The 17,131-nt window shown below is 36.7% G+C and overlaps 1 protein-coding gene across 23 annotated transcripts in view; it reads right to left on the minus strand.

Moving 5' to 3' along the window:
• The window catches only part of GPHN (gephyrin), a 303,525-nt gene that overhangs the window by 30,000 nt on the left and 256,394 nt on the right, over positions 1-17,131 (minus strand). For all 23 annotated transcript variants that reach the window (XR_012628894.1, XR_012628893.1, XR_012628892.1 and 20 more), the window contains 4 exons: positions 13,063-13,155; positions 9,608-9,663; positions 4,576-4,695; positions 202-260 (listed from right to left, as the gene is read on the minus strand). Coding sequence is in view for 20 of the 23 variants with exons in the window: in XM_074868126.1 (XP_074724227.1) it covers positions 202-260; positions 4,576-4,695; positions 9,608-9,663; positions 13,063-13,155 (328 nt within the window). In the remaining 3 variants the exon portion in view is untranslated. The remainder of the gene's footprint in view (positions 1-201; positions 261-4,575; positions 4,696-9,607; positions 9,664-13,062; positions 13,156-17,131) is intronic.

Below are 17,131 nucleotides of genomic sequence, written 5' to 3' on the forward strand. Positions count from 1 at the left end.
CATAGCACAGAAAAAAAATGAAAAAAACCCCAAAATGAGATTGAAAGTCTCTTTCCTTGATTGGTCCTGCTCCAGATAAGGAGTGTCCAGATTGTCAAAATGTCAGTACTACTTATGATTAAAAAAATACTATAAAAATCACCAGCCCTTCTATTCCTTACAGAGATATTTTACTCTTTATAAAATAGGCTGTTTACAGACCTGATATCTTGGCCTGGTCGAGCCTGCACCAGGATTCGAACCTCTAGCTCTTCAGTGCCCTACAAAAACAAGGATATCAAATACAGTCAGCTGGGCTATTCAAAGATTAATCAGCTTTAATTTCTCAGAAGTCTACACAGCTTACAGTACTCATTACACTGAGACCTTATGGTTTAAGCATTATCATTGTTCTCCTGATCTGTGTGTCAAGATTGTAATACAATGTGTGCTGAAACAGAACAGCTTTATAAGAAATTTTCTCTTTGATGAGCTCACCAGAGAAGGACCAGCACTGAATACATACTTTTACCTTCCTTTTTTTTATGATTCCTTTGTTTATGTATCTTTCCTATGTTACTTCCTATGCTTGTTGATCTGGTATAATGAGTGGATTCTTTCTACTTCTCTCAGCCAACCTGATCTGCTTGAACAATTTCAAAGATGGCATTTCAAAAAGACCATTAGTCTGACAGACAATATGCCACTACCTTCACTGAAAGGTGGGAAGAAGTTATATGCTCTAGCTGTTTCAGGATTTTCGTGTAGATTCCTGTAGCGGTAACTCCTACTTGAGAGCTTTGTACAAATCAGGAAGGGGCTTATTCATCATGTTTATTTACTGTGAACAAGAGACAGTGGCCTGAAAAGTCTGATGTCTACTTTAACATTTGTGTTTACTTCTCAGAATTTCAATGGTTTGGTGATTCATTCAATGTCAGTAAGTGGCACATGACCTATATTGTTAATATTCAATTTATAAGCCCTGCAAGTGGGTTGATGATATATACACTCAGCTTTGAGATAGTGCCAGCCTGTCAGTAGTACTAAATCTACATTTACTTAGACTGGAACAGGTTATGTTTTTACATTACTATGTAGTGCTTCATACTTTAAGCACCTCAAAGTTATAAATCACACACTAATATTACAAGACAAACAAGGCATGTCATTGTCATTTGGAGTTTTTACAAGAATGATAGTGTTGTATAGGACACTGAGACTTGTCTCTTTTCTTAAAGGTAATATGGACTGCATTTTCTGAGTTCAAACTAAGTGCTTTAAACTAAATGCCTCAAAGTTAAAAGTTAATGAATGTGTTGTTACAGATTGTGATTCTGTTTACCTACCGTGAAAATGGATAAATTTAAACACCTGAAAGCCAGGAAATGACTAACAAAAACATCAACCCTGAAAAAACTGATTTCTTACTTTAACACAGTATTTTCAAAATATACTTTTAATGCAAAGTCTGTTTCTTTTACACCTGTTCCTCTTGCATAAGAGAAGAGACTACTTTTGGCTGTTAGCATCCAAAAAGGCTGCGGTGGTGCTCAGGATGTCCTTTTATCTTCCTTATCCCCATCTGAAGCTGTAAAAGATACTTTAGGCTTGTGACGAAAATCTGGGGCAACAGTCAGTCTCAGATTTATTTTATTTTTATGACACTCTGGGGATGGTTGGCTAGTCATGAAGATTTGAATTTTCCATATCTTCGATAACATTTAAAGATGGCTAGGAAGTTTCTAGGGAATCAAAAGTGGCAATGACACATTTGAGTAATAGAAAAGGTCCTATTTAGGACTCCTGGATTAGGGAAAACAAGAAAAAAAAGGCTTCTGAGGAATTTAGTAATTCCAGGTTTGAAAAGCACTGTGGAAAGTGTGACTGTGGGTGGACAACATGGTGATGTATGGAGATTGTTATTTATGGAACTGATGGGTATCCCAGAACGCTTTAGGAATACAAGATAATTCAAGGTGGCTAGAGGTAGGGCTTGTAGGGAGGTATGGCTTTGTGCTGAGAACCCCTTTCATTGGTGTGTATCAGGCAGCATTCTTCTTGCTGTGTACTAATATATTTTGAACTATTCTGAGTGGTTTACTCTGATGGTTGTTAACAGCCAGCATCCATACTGACATACTGATGCTCGGTCCTGATGCAGGATCTAACTTTTGTTTTGGTTGATCACATTGGCCTCCTTTTTCTTACAAGGTGACATAAAAACTCAAAATGAAAAGGGTGTAGACATGTTTTTGCAAGGATCTTTCTCAATGACTGTGCATTTGGCAAGCTGATGAGAATTCTTCTTCTTGCTGGATAGATGTAATTCCTTTCAGGCCTGTGACTTCTACAGTCACTTGGGGAATGCTTGCTATGATATTTAAGTACTGCTACCACAACTAGAGGTCAAGGAGCTTCTTCTAAAAGTACTCTCTATCTTTTCAGAAGAACATTTTTCAGATGTTAGAGATTTCATTTCAGTTAAATCCCAGCCCTGAAGCAGTTCCTAACACTAAAAAGAAAAGTATTCTTGAAATATGTAGCCAACCAGGCATAAAAAAGAAGAGAAAAATAACATATTAATTAAACTATACTAATTATTTATGTACAGGATTAGCTGAGTCGCATATTCAAGGACAAGTTGAAACTGAAGAGTTCTACCTCACACTTACAGGCAGAAAAAGGAAGTTGAAAGAGGCTGACATTTGCTAAAAAATCCAGAGTTTAAGCACATAGCCAAATAATCTGTTCTCACATGCAGAGGAGAACATCCACAGAAAAAGTGGAATCCAGGAAGAAGACAGCCATCCAAAGAAGTAGAAAATAACAGGTTATCATGTATGTTGCTCTGCAATGTGATAGTCCTTTCTTATGATGAGGTGGGCAATGGCCACAGAAAATTTGCTCAGTGAGGCTAGCGGAACAATTAACAAGCAGTGAATTAACAGTGTATTTTACGGGAAGATATAATCTACACACACACATCTGTAACCTCAAAGCAGGACTGACTCAATAAAATCTGTTAGGAAGAAGGCCAGCCTAGACAGCTTGCTGACTTCATCAGACGCAAAAATCCATGCATTTACAGTAATAAGGCATGAGAAAGGATCATGAGAGTATGTTTCAGTTTTTGCTGTCTTCATCAGCTTTGAATACTAGAATTCATCTGCTTATAGCCCAGCTGCAATCGCAACGCTAGCACTGAGCTATGGCGAAGTGGAACAGCTTGTCAGAACAGCAGCAGAGGAGCAAAGGCTGATTTGAGCAGAGAACCATGCACACACTTCATTCCAAAACTGAACTTGGAAGTTGTGTCAATAAGAGACTATCTTCTTGCCTTAAAATCCGTTAGATGATGGCAAACATGACGATGGTGTCCTGAAATCACAGCTGGGTAAGTGAAGGTAATGATTCAAAAGTAATTTTCTGAACACAAAGGAAGTCTAAGATGGACTGTTTTGGATACAGTTGTGTATAGACAGCTCATGTGCTTCATCAAAAAACACATTTTACTCTGTTAAGACATCTGTGTCTACAGAATTAGTACTACAGTACTCATTTTTTCTGTGGTATTTTTCAGCATCTGTAAGGTAGAGTGCGAATATGATTTATAGGCATGCTGGAAAATCTGTTCAAATTAAACAGCTAAGACTATGATCTGGGGGAATATGCACCTTATCCATTTCCTGGTTTTCAGAGGTCTTAAATTCAGAAATTTTCTCATTTTAAAGGAAAACAGAGGTGTATTGAAGAAACTTAGTTATGGTTTAAAAAAAATGTGGGGGGGGCACTTACTTCCCCTGTTACATAATAAAGAACCTTATTCTAAACATATGCATTTATTGTAAGTTATGTGCACAAGACATATTCTCCAAAATCCACCAAATTCACCTTTGCTGAAATAAGACCAACTCTGGTAATACAGAACTATCTTCATAGCATAGTCCAGAATAATCCAAGTCATCCCATGGATTTTGCAGCACTTAAACCAGTTCATTTTCTCACAGAAAATCCTATTCAGCTTTAATTACATCAGTGGTAATGCTGCACTGTAATATTTCAATCCATTATTCTGGGATCAATATGTATTTTAAGAAAACTTTTCGCCTCCTTACTTGGTGAGTTAGGAGACCTTTTCAAGTCCTCATTTTGCTGAGTTTCAGGATGATCCTGAAATATAAAGAAGATTGCTCTACTGCTAAATGTGAGCTCAGTAGAAAAGAAGGAAATATAATGTCTGATTGCCACTCTGTATTTTAAAATGTGAATACACTAGGCACTCAAATGGGTCTGTAGTTATGGATCTCCAGGAGGCATTTGCCTTTGACTCAAATCATGCTCCTGAATACTTTGTTGTCAGCATTCAACAACTGTGATGAAGAACCATTGTCAGGAAAGTTAGGTCTGTGGTACTGTTATAACAGCCTGAAAAAGTGAGTAGAATTGCCACTAGGAACTGATGTGAAAATCCTCAAACTTCTGAGATTAACAGAAGAGCTTTCCCATAGGACTATCTTTTATATTTACAGGATCGTATCATGAGCCATTTTCTGCTTCACACAGAAGAAAAATGAGTTTTAACTTGTGACTCACATCATCTGATTCCCTGATGAGCTCTGTATCTTCCACTTGCACCACTGCATCAGCACCACATGGAATTGGAGCACCGGTTGTAACGCGCATTACCTGACCAGGCATCACAGTCTGAGTTGGCTGAAAAATAAACAAACAAAAATTAAGTTACTTTTGAAAAGTCTCAAACCATTTGAACTTTATGGAAGTAATCTGAAAAGCTAGAATTCTTATTTGAGGCATGACTCTTCATATACTGCTAGTGATATCAACAGGTATAAACTCCAATATTTAAAGTTCATTAGGTCATTGCTTCAGATTTGGGTTTTTTTATATGGTTACATATTAGGTAGCTTCAGATTTTTTCCCTTAGACTTCTATCACAAGAATAACTTTCAGAATAAGTAATATACTGATACTCTGGTTGCCTCAGAAAAATAACTGGCTCAGAAATATAAGTTAGATGGTGACCTTCTAGAAACTTATACGAGCAAAAATCTAAAAATGTTCTCTGTACATAAATATTTTTGCAGAGTACTCTGGTCCCCAAGGTCGAAATTTCTTTGTTTTAGTTTGGTTGGGTTTTTGTTCTGTTTTGTTTTACCAGCACACTATATATGGAAAACCCGCAGCTTGTAAGAAACGTAATGTAACCAGCTGCTTCATTTTTAAGCAGATTTTCTCATACTGAGAGCCAGCTCAACACTAGTTCACATAGAATATCTATCTTTGTGAGGGTCAGTTTAGCAAGGCCTAAAATTGATAATATTTTACAATTATGTAAAGTCATAATACATTACAAAGTTTCAGCAGAAGCAATACAAAGAACAGAAAAATATCAGAACAACATGATAAAACAAATGACATGGGTTTCAATAAAATTTCTCATCAGGCAGCCTGTTTTAATACACTGTAATTTGACCATAACCACCTAAGAAATAAATAACTAAAACAAAAATCTTTCTAAAGAAATGCAACTAAAAGAAGCTGGTATGATGATTGAGATTTCATTGCTGGAATATGAATGCTTGCTCCCCACAGCACTTTAGTAAGCCCAACTTGTTTTGGCTTTACTGTTATTAGTGAACATGTGCTACACAGAGATCCACACAGCTGTGATCAGACCAACATATTCTGTAGGTGTCACACATATAATTCATGTGCAGATGGATTCTAAATTCCATATGCAGCACTGGAACGTGTCCAGGACTTCTCAGACTGAGATTAGGATGGATTTGATAGCAATTCACAGACCTGCAAGCAGCACTGCCCAAGCACTACTACCTGCTCCTGCCCAGCAGGCAGTTACTCCATAACTTTTGACAGGATGATGTTAAGACATCTGCAAATTCTAGACTGGTGGCCAATGTTTCAGCTGTGTAAAGCTGTGTTTGCCTTGTCCGTTCTTCTACTCCATTTCAGCACGGTCATAACCTCTGAAATGTGAGTATTACTTTGAAATGTGTGTATTTCAAAGGCGGCTCACTGGGACAGAAGCCCTAGGGAGAGGCTGGAAATGGTTTGTACCTGGTTTACCATAGTACCACAGGGACCTACGTATCCCAGGAAACAACTGAGCCTGGAGTTGATTGAATCCTGACCCTTTTCTAAGGGTAGCAGAAATCTAACATCCTTTGAAAAGAACATAAATAAAATGCTGAAGTAAACTAAAAAAAAAAGATCACACTTGCCATATGTCATGGTTAGTGTGCTTTTAGGGCAAGATTCATGTTATCCTAAAATAGGTATCTAAAAACAGATGACATAAAAATATTTTTTTTAAAAAATGGTATTTATTTCTCACCACTGACTATGCAAGGAGCTGTGGTTGAACAGCTGAGATGCTTCCATTTATACTGAAGATGCTTCAAAGTGAAAATAAGTGTGTTATTTTGATATTTATAAAAACAATTTTTAGAGCAAAAATGTATTGCATAAAAAAATTCTTCCATTTAAAAAGCATTTTTTGGGCATCAAGAACCACAAAGAATACAAAATGTCTAGGACTCTGCTAGAAATCAGTGCCTATGCTGATAAAATGCTCTGTAACTGTCCATGCCTTTGGAGTTTATTACTAGATGAGTTAATTTTTTGAGGTGTAATGATGTGAAACATTTAAACAAATTTATGATACAATAACAGTTGCTTTTAGAATTGGTTTCTCATATATTTAATTCCTTTTTTGTCCTTTGAGTATTTGATCAGATTAATTTTATGAACAGAAGTCAACTATCAGATTTGTGTGTGAATCTCCAGGGCTGTGTTCTTCTGTGAAAGGAAATGATTCCTTCTCAGAAAGCATATGAAAGTACAACAATTTCACAGCAGCTCTTTCAAAGGCCTTTGAGATCTCACACTTACCTGGAATAAGGCAGTATTGGGTTCTGTCTTTTGCCTTCATCACTGATAATCTATTTAATGTTAGTCACTGAATAAAACCCAGAAATAATCTTCACTGAATAAAACCCAGAAATAATCTATTGAGCACAGCCCCCATCTCAGGCATTTTCTCTTGCACATGATTACACCTCTCTCATGTGATTTACAATGAATGACCCATGCTCCTTTCTGTAAAAAGGCCCAAGTTAATGGAAAGGTGAAAAATGCCTCTTTTCCATCCTATATTATAGCTGCTTTGTCACAGTGCCTCTTACAAACAGCTTTAGAAAGTCTTCCAGGAAATGCTAAGCTCCAGCTATGCAAGTCTATAGGAAGAAAATAATTGCTCCCCATGGTTTTGTTTTTCACACAGGGGCCATGTGGATGGCTTGTGACTAGTACTCTCAAACGTGCCCTAACCTCCCCAAAGCAGGAGAGTGTCTGAAAGTTTTCCTCAATACAAAATAAAAAATGGTTGTTAACATAAACATGACCATCTGAAAATGGAAATCAGAAAATAATACACAATTTACAAACTGATATATAAATGTCCAACAATGTCTCAGTCCCATCTTCTTCTTCTCTACATAGCATTTACATAACCTTTTCCCTACAGGAGGAGCCAAATCTAAACCTATTTTGAACTCCCTGCTGTGAATCATTCTGATAATTGGTCTGTAACATGAAATGCAGAATGTTGCTGCTGAGAGTGACTGAAGGGTGAAATGAGACTGAGGAGCCTTCCAAGGCTATAAATAATTTCTTGGGAAGGAGATGAGCCTGAAGATGTGTTGGCCCAGGAAAAAAACTTTGACCAATTATTCAGAGGTCAACAGCCTCATTTTTCTAACTTGCCACTGGTATTTCCAGAATTATTCTCTCTCTGTGTGCGTCCTCCCACCCAATTTTTGTTCCTTGCCAGAGAGGTTTCCCATTCGCATTAATCTGGGAGGACAGACTGTCCCTGCAGAGAGACATTTGTGAGCTCTTGCATTTTGCAAGAGGGAAGCAAGCTCTCATTTGCACTTTTATCCTTTGTACAAACCTGCTGAACTGATTAGGACACTGAAACCCTTTAGACCTGTGGGCAGTTCTCCCCATTAGACCCAGATTCAATAGTACTGTTTTTAAGCACCACTGTGCTATGATAATTTTAACTAGCGAAATGATAATATTGATGACAGGTGAATAATGATAGGAATGATAATTCAACAGGTTGCTTTTCTGTTTCTTGCTATTTTATAGTTACCATAAAAAGGGTTGTAGAAATAGTTGACAGTCTTTTGGATTCTGGACTAACACTTGAAAACGCAGACAGAAGGGCTAAAAATCCAAGGCAGGTGAAAGAACTGCGGAATTCATTAGTTTGCTTTTTTTAGTATTTAAAATAATTTTACGTTTTGTGTAACAGATTCATTAATCTAAGTTCACGTGAATATCAGTATTGAGAAGATGTCTATTACACCACAGTATAATTCATGACAATGGATGGGAACTACAGCAAAAATTATTTTCACAGTTCTCTGTATCTATCATGATTAGCCAAATTAAATGTCTATTATATATTTAGAGGCAGTTCAACTCCATTTTTAAAAAAATGTAATAATCCTGCAACTGGTAATAATTCTAAAACCTGAAACAACTTTACAACTTTTGAAATACATCTATTTCACTTGGACTTTTTCATTTAGCAGTCAAAGTGGCCACACTGTAGAAACATTAAAACTGATCAATCCTTTGTTTTGCCTGTTACTCATTCCCTTTCTCCATCATTTCACATACAATACACAGAATTATAAACTGGGACTTGAAATAGTTGGAGAAACATTTTGGACTAACCCATGATCTCCTGAACAGAAAGTAGTGGGTATAATTAAATTGACAGAATAATAGAAGTGGTTGAACAGAACTGATTTCCCCCCCCCCCATTACTCTAGTATTAATGCAGGAATTTCATAAAAAGTACTCTTGTGTTTGAGAACAAATCACAAATTGTTTCTATTCATGAATATTTATACAGCACAGCAGGTCATGAATGGGTGCTGCCCCAACTCGCTCTTAAGCTCAATCCATGTATCTGCTAAGGTGCACAAACACTTTTGATTTAACAAACAAATAAAAGAGCAATACCACAAACCAGGCTACTGCCAGGCTTCCTCAATATTGTTCTGATCATTACCTATCTTTAAAGGCTTCATACAAAATTCTTACACTTTGTTTTGCAGGTATCAGTGTGAAATATGTGAGCAGCTTGTGGAAACAGTTATTGGGCTGATGTCCCTTTAAAAATCTGTCAGCAAGAAGGAGTTAAATCATGGTTTTCTCTGTTTATGAATTGTAACACCACTAGAAACCTTATGTCCTCTCACATTGTACTAGGGCAGAACATTACTGTATGCACTCCTATCGGACATGTCAGCACAATAGTCTGAAGTATTTTGGGATATCCTTGTTAGTTCCTTATGTAACTGTACTACCTCACTTTCTGAAATCATGTCCCAAGGCACATAGCAGGAGGGTAGGTACAGCGGTGTCCTACTTCACGCCACCTCCAAAAATATTGAGTTTTCGAGCACTAGCAAGGCTTCTAAAAATACAAAGGAGCATCTTACAAAAGAAAAATACATTAAAAACAAAAAAAAAAAAAAAAAAAGAGAAAAGAAATTGTGCTCACCTGCTCACCAGCCTGGGATTCCCCTATGATGAATCGATCTCCTGGGCCATCAGCAGCTGTTAAGATGGACAATAAAAATGGTAAAGGCCGAACCAAAACAAATGATGGCATTAGAAATTAAGAACAGAACCACCAAAGAATGATCTAAGATTCTGTTCTTCAGTGTCAGCATGACAAAGGTTATAGAAGTTTTGCAAACATTTTACATTTTAGGTCCTTTCAAGTTGTGTTTATTATTTTGAAGATTACAGGTTCTATAGTACTATTAACTGAAAATTTCTGGCCAATGTAGGATTAAGTAAAAGGAGATTAGGAGGAATTACGTTAATAACAAAGATTTAAGAGTGTTCATGAGATTATTTTTATAAAAATGTCCACTGTGAGCTTTTTCTATGTGAAACGAACATGGGGGAATCACATAGTTTGTAAGCATATTATGTATCTTTCTTCTAGACAACAATGGAATATTGATATTTCTAGATTCTATCTCTGCCTTTGGAGGAAAACTTGGACAAGTGCAGTGGTTACAGATTGTGTAGATGACCAACACGTTTGGCACTTTCGGAAAAGCACTAGGGCTAAGATAATGCAACTTGGACTGCCACATTAGAAATGTAATTTTAGATAGCACTGAACTAGTTACCTTATACCTTTCACTGAAGCCATTCTGAAAATTAAAAGTCAGAGATCATTGATTTAACAACCTGAAAGTCTCCAGGACTTCTAATTTAGACAAATCTGTATTTTTACAGGAACGACAAAGGCACCATTAGTAACAAATGTTAAGCTTCTGCCTGCCTCAAAGGTCTTTAAGCAAGTTGCATTAGTGGTGTTATAGGCTCTACCATGGTATAAAGCATGTGTGGAGCACAAGCAACTGTGCCTGTCCAAGCACAGCAGGCATGACATCAAGAACGTTCAGACAAACTGGGTTCATACAATGACATTTAAAGATGTCTTTTTATTAATTTTGAATCTGTAACTGTAAAAGTTGATTTCCCAGAGATGAAGACTAACAGTCACAGCCTTTGTCTTAATACCTTCTGGTTTATTTCAAAAGTCCAGAATATACAGCTAGATAACCTTATTGTATTGAGAAAAATTGCTTTCAGGAAGGTTGTCCATTCAGTCCGTATAATGATTCATCACATTTGTACTTACACATCAGCTGCAACTGCAGATTATGATCTATGGTACTTACATCATGAGTAACTTAACTTTAAAAGCCTATCAAACAGCCTAATCTATGAGCTTTAGAACAAATTCTAAAATAAGAAAGTTGAAAAGGACTCTTTAACTACCTGTCTTTGAACAATGCATATAATACTATTGAATACAGTTGTCAGACCTTCACTGAAAAAAATGCACTGGGATCATCCATCAAAAGAAGAGAAAAAATTCCCTAATAGCTAAATTATTTTAAACCTGATAAAATACTACTGAATTGGATTTTATTCCCCCATTAATAATGATATGGAGACAAAGTTTACAGGTGATGTACAACTGATATAGCTTGAAAAAAGCAGTTGAGGTTTTGGGTAGACAGATTTATGTGACTGAAAGCTAAACCTTTGGTGTTTTGTACAAAATATCTGTTAATGTAGTCAATATTATTTCTGTCTACAAGCTTTGTTTCTCATATCCCAAGATAACAGGTGGGAAGGGAAAGGGGGAGGGGAAGGGGAATATTTCAGTTGGAAGGCATTGGAAGGGACCTACAATAACGTAGTCCAACTGCCTGACTACTTCAGGGCTGACCAAGAGCCAAAGCATGTTATTAAGGGCATTGTCCAAATGCCTCTTAAACACCTGACAGGCTTGGGGCATCGACCACCTCTCTAGAAAGCCTGTTCCATTGTTTGGCCACCCTCTCAGTAAAGAAATGCTTCCTATCGTCCAGTCCAAACCTTCCCTGGCACAGCTTTGAACCATTCCCACGCGTCCTGTCACTGGATACCCAGGAGAAAAGATCAGCACCTCCCTCTCCATGTCCCCTCCTCAGGAAGCCATAGAAAGTGATGAGGTTGCCCCTCAGCCTCCTTTTCTCCAAGTTAGACAAACCCAAAGTCTTTAGCTGCTCCTCACAGGACATGCCTTCCAGTCCCTTCACCAGCTTGGCTGCCCTCCTCTGTATGCATTCAAGTACCTTACTTTATTTGAATCCACCACCAAAATTAGGGTCTTGTGTGTTGGTTCTGACAGAAGTTTTTGAAAATGGCATTCATGATCATTCTGTGTGTTTACTGAGATTGTACTTGTGCTTTCCCTTAGCCTTACAATTGGGTTGCAAGACAGCATTTGATTCATCCCAAGGTCCTTGTCAGTCAGCACTCAGAGCTTTCCCTCTCAGCTTTTCTCAGAGTTGTATCACCTGTATTTCTCTGGCTACATCTGCACTCCCTTGCCGCTATGACTGGTCATTTCGGTCTGCCTGTCTCTCACACACATAGCTGACAGACAGCTGCAGTCAAACTAATCTTGTAGACCTGGAATTTTATTTTTATATCAAATCCATGGGGAAGCTATTGGACTACATCCATTGCCTGCATTTGCAGACAGTCTATTTCATGGACAAGTGGCTTTCTATTGTTTCAGCTGCCAGTAACAAACAAGATACTGTAATGTCCCTAGAAGAAAGTTGGCTATTGTGTCCAGATTTCAACATGGTGGTACAATGATTCAACCCCCACCACAATGAAATCACTGCTAGTATAATGTTCAATCATACATATTTTAATTTTCCTTCATAGATATCTGAGGTGAATATTATTAGTCTTACTTTACAAAGGGAAAAACTGAGGCACAGAGAAGCAACTTGCTCAAAATCATGCAGCACCTACTGGCAAAGCAGAGAATGGATTCAGGTCTCCTGGGAAACCACTCACTGCTTGCTCCGTAAAGTCACACTACTCATTTTATTTATATACAGCAACTGTAATATTTTCAAAGTCAAAATGAGATTTTTCTTTTGAGGTGCCTCCATAAGAGTACATTCTGATACGTATTTTTGAAAATTCTCTAATGCTATCATAAAATAATTCCCAAATAGGAAGCTGGATCAGTGACAGTTCAACAAAGTAACAGATATATGAGAAACTCCCAATTAAATCAACCACAGAGGAATAGAAGAAGAATCTGTCATTCAGAAACAGATGTTCTATTACTCTCCTGAATTCTTTATGTTTCCAAGAAACTCACTAGCAACACAAGTGCATGTCTATGAGTACACATGGATGTGCATTTGCTTGTGTACATATGAATCCACCTAAAAGACCTGAATTCAACTTTATGGTCTTCCTTCAAGACAGCTGCATTCCATGTAACTGTGACTTCAGCAATGATCTGAATCAAATCTCAACCAAAATAACCATTGGTGAATTCAAAATAGGTGAACTAACATGTTATAAAGTGGTTTTACAGGCACTATACTGCATGTCTACGAAGTGAGTGTTTACCTCTGACAGCGTAGCCATCTTTTACTGATGCTGGAAATGGTGGTAGATTATCTTTTGCATATACATCTTGAGCAAGGACTCGGCCCATTCCATCTAGAAAAGAGAAAAGACCATGCTCCATGTCATTACAGCTAAAGAAAGGGGGAAAAAAAGCAAACAGCAGTGTGCTCTGATGTATGAAATGTATGTGACATGAATAGATCTCTCAGGTTTTTGATTTCTGCCTCTACATAAATGAAAAAAGACGGGAATCTGAAACTACTGTTGAAAGATTTGTTCAGTAAGTCTGTGTTCCTGGTTATGGTGAAATTGCTGACAGTAGATCTGAATGCCAAGTACCCAATCCAGAGGTAATAGCTCTGATATAGGATCAGACAAAAAAACCCAAAGTATTTATTTCTTCAGGACAAGTTTTTCTCCTGAAATCTCTTAAAAATACATACTTTCCTTTATTTCAGTTTTTTTAAAAAAAGTTGGTTTTTTTAAAAGCTTTTAAAGTAACATTTCAAAAGAGAATCCTGTGTGCAAAAGGTGAGAAGTGATGGATTGAGCCCAGAGGACTCAATGTAAACAGTAATGATGGATAAGTTTCCATAAATTGACACAGAAGTTTTGCAATAGATTAGCTTTGCCTAATTGCTGAGTGCATTTCTGCTTAATGGAGGGTGAGTGCACATAAGTGTCAGGATTATTTATGTAAATTTACGCTGTTATAGTTCTAATTATTTTAATAGCTGTTTCAAACATACTCTTACCCTTCACTTAGCAAGTATGACTGATGAGTTGTAATTTGGCTCTGCCTCCCTGTAGAGACTGATACGAATTACTTCACCTTCAGTCAAGTGTGCACTACTTGTTTGCTTTTACGGTGCCAGCAACAGCTTTTTTTTTAGTATGATGAAGAATATGTATCTTATCCTTTCATACAGTGGGAAAGTGAGAAAGAAGATTTATTACATGTGTGATTAGATGGACTGGGAAGGGGCACGTGGGTCAGAACTACTGAGATTGGCTTGATTCCAGTATGTCTAAGTAGAAGAAGGGAAGCTCATCTCATAATAGAGTCCACTGCTCTTAGGAGGGCATTGTGGCACAGGAAGGAAATATCCAGCTGAAAGTATGAAGGAATGAGAGGATGCGTGAATACTTCTGCCAGCAGAATTTGTGTGGATATGTACTTTATAGATTATGATCTTTCAGACATGCCAAAAAAGAGAGACATACATAAAGTGTGTTTCTTGTTTTACAGATAGGGAAATCAATGTGGTTCTGGATTTCCTGGGAAGGCAGAAGACCTAACATTGCACACTAAATGGATAGGTTTTGTTAAAAAGTGCACCTACTTGATTTGAAAATGTTCACTTTCAGTGAAGTGGTATTATAATGGATATTATATTTTACTTATTAACACAAAGTGATTTGGTAATTAATTATAATTGTAATAACATTATTCTGCTCACATCCATATGTATCAACTTTCAGCCTGAGGTGAATATTTATGTTGCATTTTTGAAAAGGGTATTGCCAGGAAAATGCTGATAAAACCAGTTGAAACAGCTAGAAAAGCACTTCTGTGTTGGCTATTAATATGTCTGTGCATCACTGCATATCACTGTCTATGATACACAATATAGAAGTTATTAGAAAGCTCATGAAAGCTTGCACACTTGCACTGAAAAAAAGAATGCAGACACAGACATTTAAATTACACCACAGAAAAGGCAGCTATCAAAGGCCTAGTAAAGACACCCTCTGTTCATAGATGTACAAAATCTCATACAAAAGCGATGCTTCTAATTTTAGCAGGTATGTTGTGTCTTCATTTTACTTCTTGTCTGCATGCAAAATCACACCAATTAGAGCAAAGTTGAACAGTATGTTCCTGGCATTCTGCCATGCAATATTTGAAGAGAATAAATGGCCAGACGGTAGCAGGAATGAATTTCATTACAGGGAGAAAAATGTAAGAATTATTTGCTGAAGCCTTAGGCATTTAAAATGAAGCAAGTCAGCAACTAAAGGATAATCTGAAGTACCTCTGTACTCTCCTTTATTTGAGCAATTATTTTAGAAATACACTGGTTGACCTTATTTTGATTAATTGTAATTCAAAAAAGATGTTATGAAATATTTTAATGTCATCAAACTGCCCCTTGTGATGCCCATAGCTTTCTGATTCTAACACAAAATGGAGAATTACATTAAACTCACTTTTCAAACTTGGGTATTTTCTAAAGCTTAGCTGGTGAAACTGGTACGGTTCTGTGAAGAATTTTGATTTCTCTGGGTATTGGTACTGGGATAAAGTAGTGAGACAGGTACTGTACTAGAGGTGATGGATTTGCTCCCATTTTGTAAATATTGCCCTGGTAGCATTTCAGTGTGATATGAAAAGGCAATGCTATCAAAACAATCAGCTAGTTCAAAATGAATAAGCAGAGGAAAAAAATGTCCAAGCTCTACAGAAGTTACAGGGCTCTTGGATTAGATCAGAAAAACTGCTCTGTTCTGAGGCTTAAGCCCATTAAAGTGTGGATTGCCTCTGCTTTGTATTTTTAGTATCAAACTTCTGCCTGTTCTTAGTTTCAGAAGAATAATCATGATCATGCTGTATGAAAATTTAACCTTATATACCCACAGAGCAATGTTCAGGTAACTGCATTTATCTGGAATAAAAGGCTAACTGGGGGCTTTGTACCAGATATTGATGATGACAGGTGGGAAATACGCTTCAGATGCCTTTGGTTTATGGCACTTCTGTAAAGTGTTTTAGGACTGTTCAGTTTGTTTTTCTTTTAAATATGGAAGAGGCTAAATGATCTATACAGGCACTGACCAATGTGAAAGCCTTGTTTCAAAAGATAACTTTACTCATTCTCTCCCTTATGTTAGGAGAGAATAGATTTGAGAGATTACAGCATGCTTTGACTTAATCAAGAAAAGTCAGGACTGTACTGGTTACTTGTACAGACTAACATTCATCAGCTTTATTTATGATTATGATGTAACATGTTTAGTAATGCAAATAAATCAGATTAAAATTAATTAGGTAATTTGTTAATGAAAGAAATTGCAATCCTAGGATTTAAAACATTTCACTTTCCTTACAGAGAAATTGTGCTCCTGAAAGATAATTTTCAGGAGCTCACTGTTAATTCAAAACACAAAACCACAAAGAAAACAAACAGAGCACAAGACTGCTTTACTGAGTATGGTTAGTTGGGATTCAGACCTCCAGGACTACATTTCTATTATCTCCTGAAATTACAGGTATATTAACTGAAAAATAAATGCATACATAACTAAATGAAAAACTGTTTCTTAATTCATTGTATTCTTCAAAAGCAACATTTTTTAGCAAACTGACATGTATGTGTGTGCATGCACACACACATATACATATACATGCCTACACAAAAAAATCCTATATATTTGTCTGTATAACACTACAGTGATCACTTAAGAACTTCAGATATCTGTAGATTAAGAGACTTGAATTTCCAGCATCACAGACACAGATGTGTCCTTCAGGATGTCTCCTAAAAGCTCAATCCTGAAATTTCATACTGTGTATTAGGAAATCTTACAGTGCTAAAAGAAGTGTATACTTGTTGAAAAAATAAATTGTAAGATACAATTTTGCACTACAGTGCAAAAATGTGAAAGAATATGTATTTGTTAGTCTTTTCACTGTTGATACAACTATGTGAATATTAAACCAAGAATATATCTCTACAGCTGATGATCTTACCATGTATCTAACTCTTTTATTTTGCGTGGGAGGGAAGAGGGTCATAACTGAATTCTCTCAGCAGACTCAGAACATTATTTTTTAGAGAATAACAGTGCCAGGAATAACAATCAGTATGTTCCAGACTTAGAATCAGCCTGAATTTGATGTCAATAATCGATTAACATGATGAGCAAACGGAAATACCAACTAAGATATTACAAAACATACTAGAATACCTTCTCTTACCTTGACAGCATATTTCCACGTAGTGGAATAAGAACAGAAACAATCAAATTGCCTTTTTGACAAATTAGAGTACATAAAACTTTACAGAGA

This window comes from Strix uralensis, chromosome 4 (genome assembly GCF_047716275.1).
Source record: "Strix uralensis isolate ZFMK-TIS-50842 chromosome 4, bStrUra1, whole genome shotgun sequence".
Classification (NCBI taxonomy): Eukaryota; Metazoa; Chordata; class Aves; order Strigiformes; family Strigidae; genus Strix; species Strix uralensis.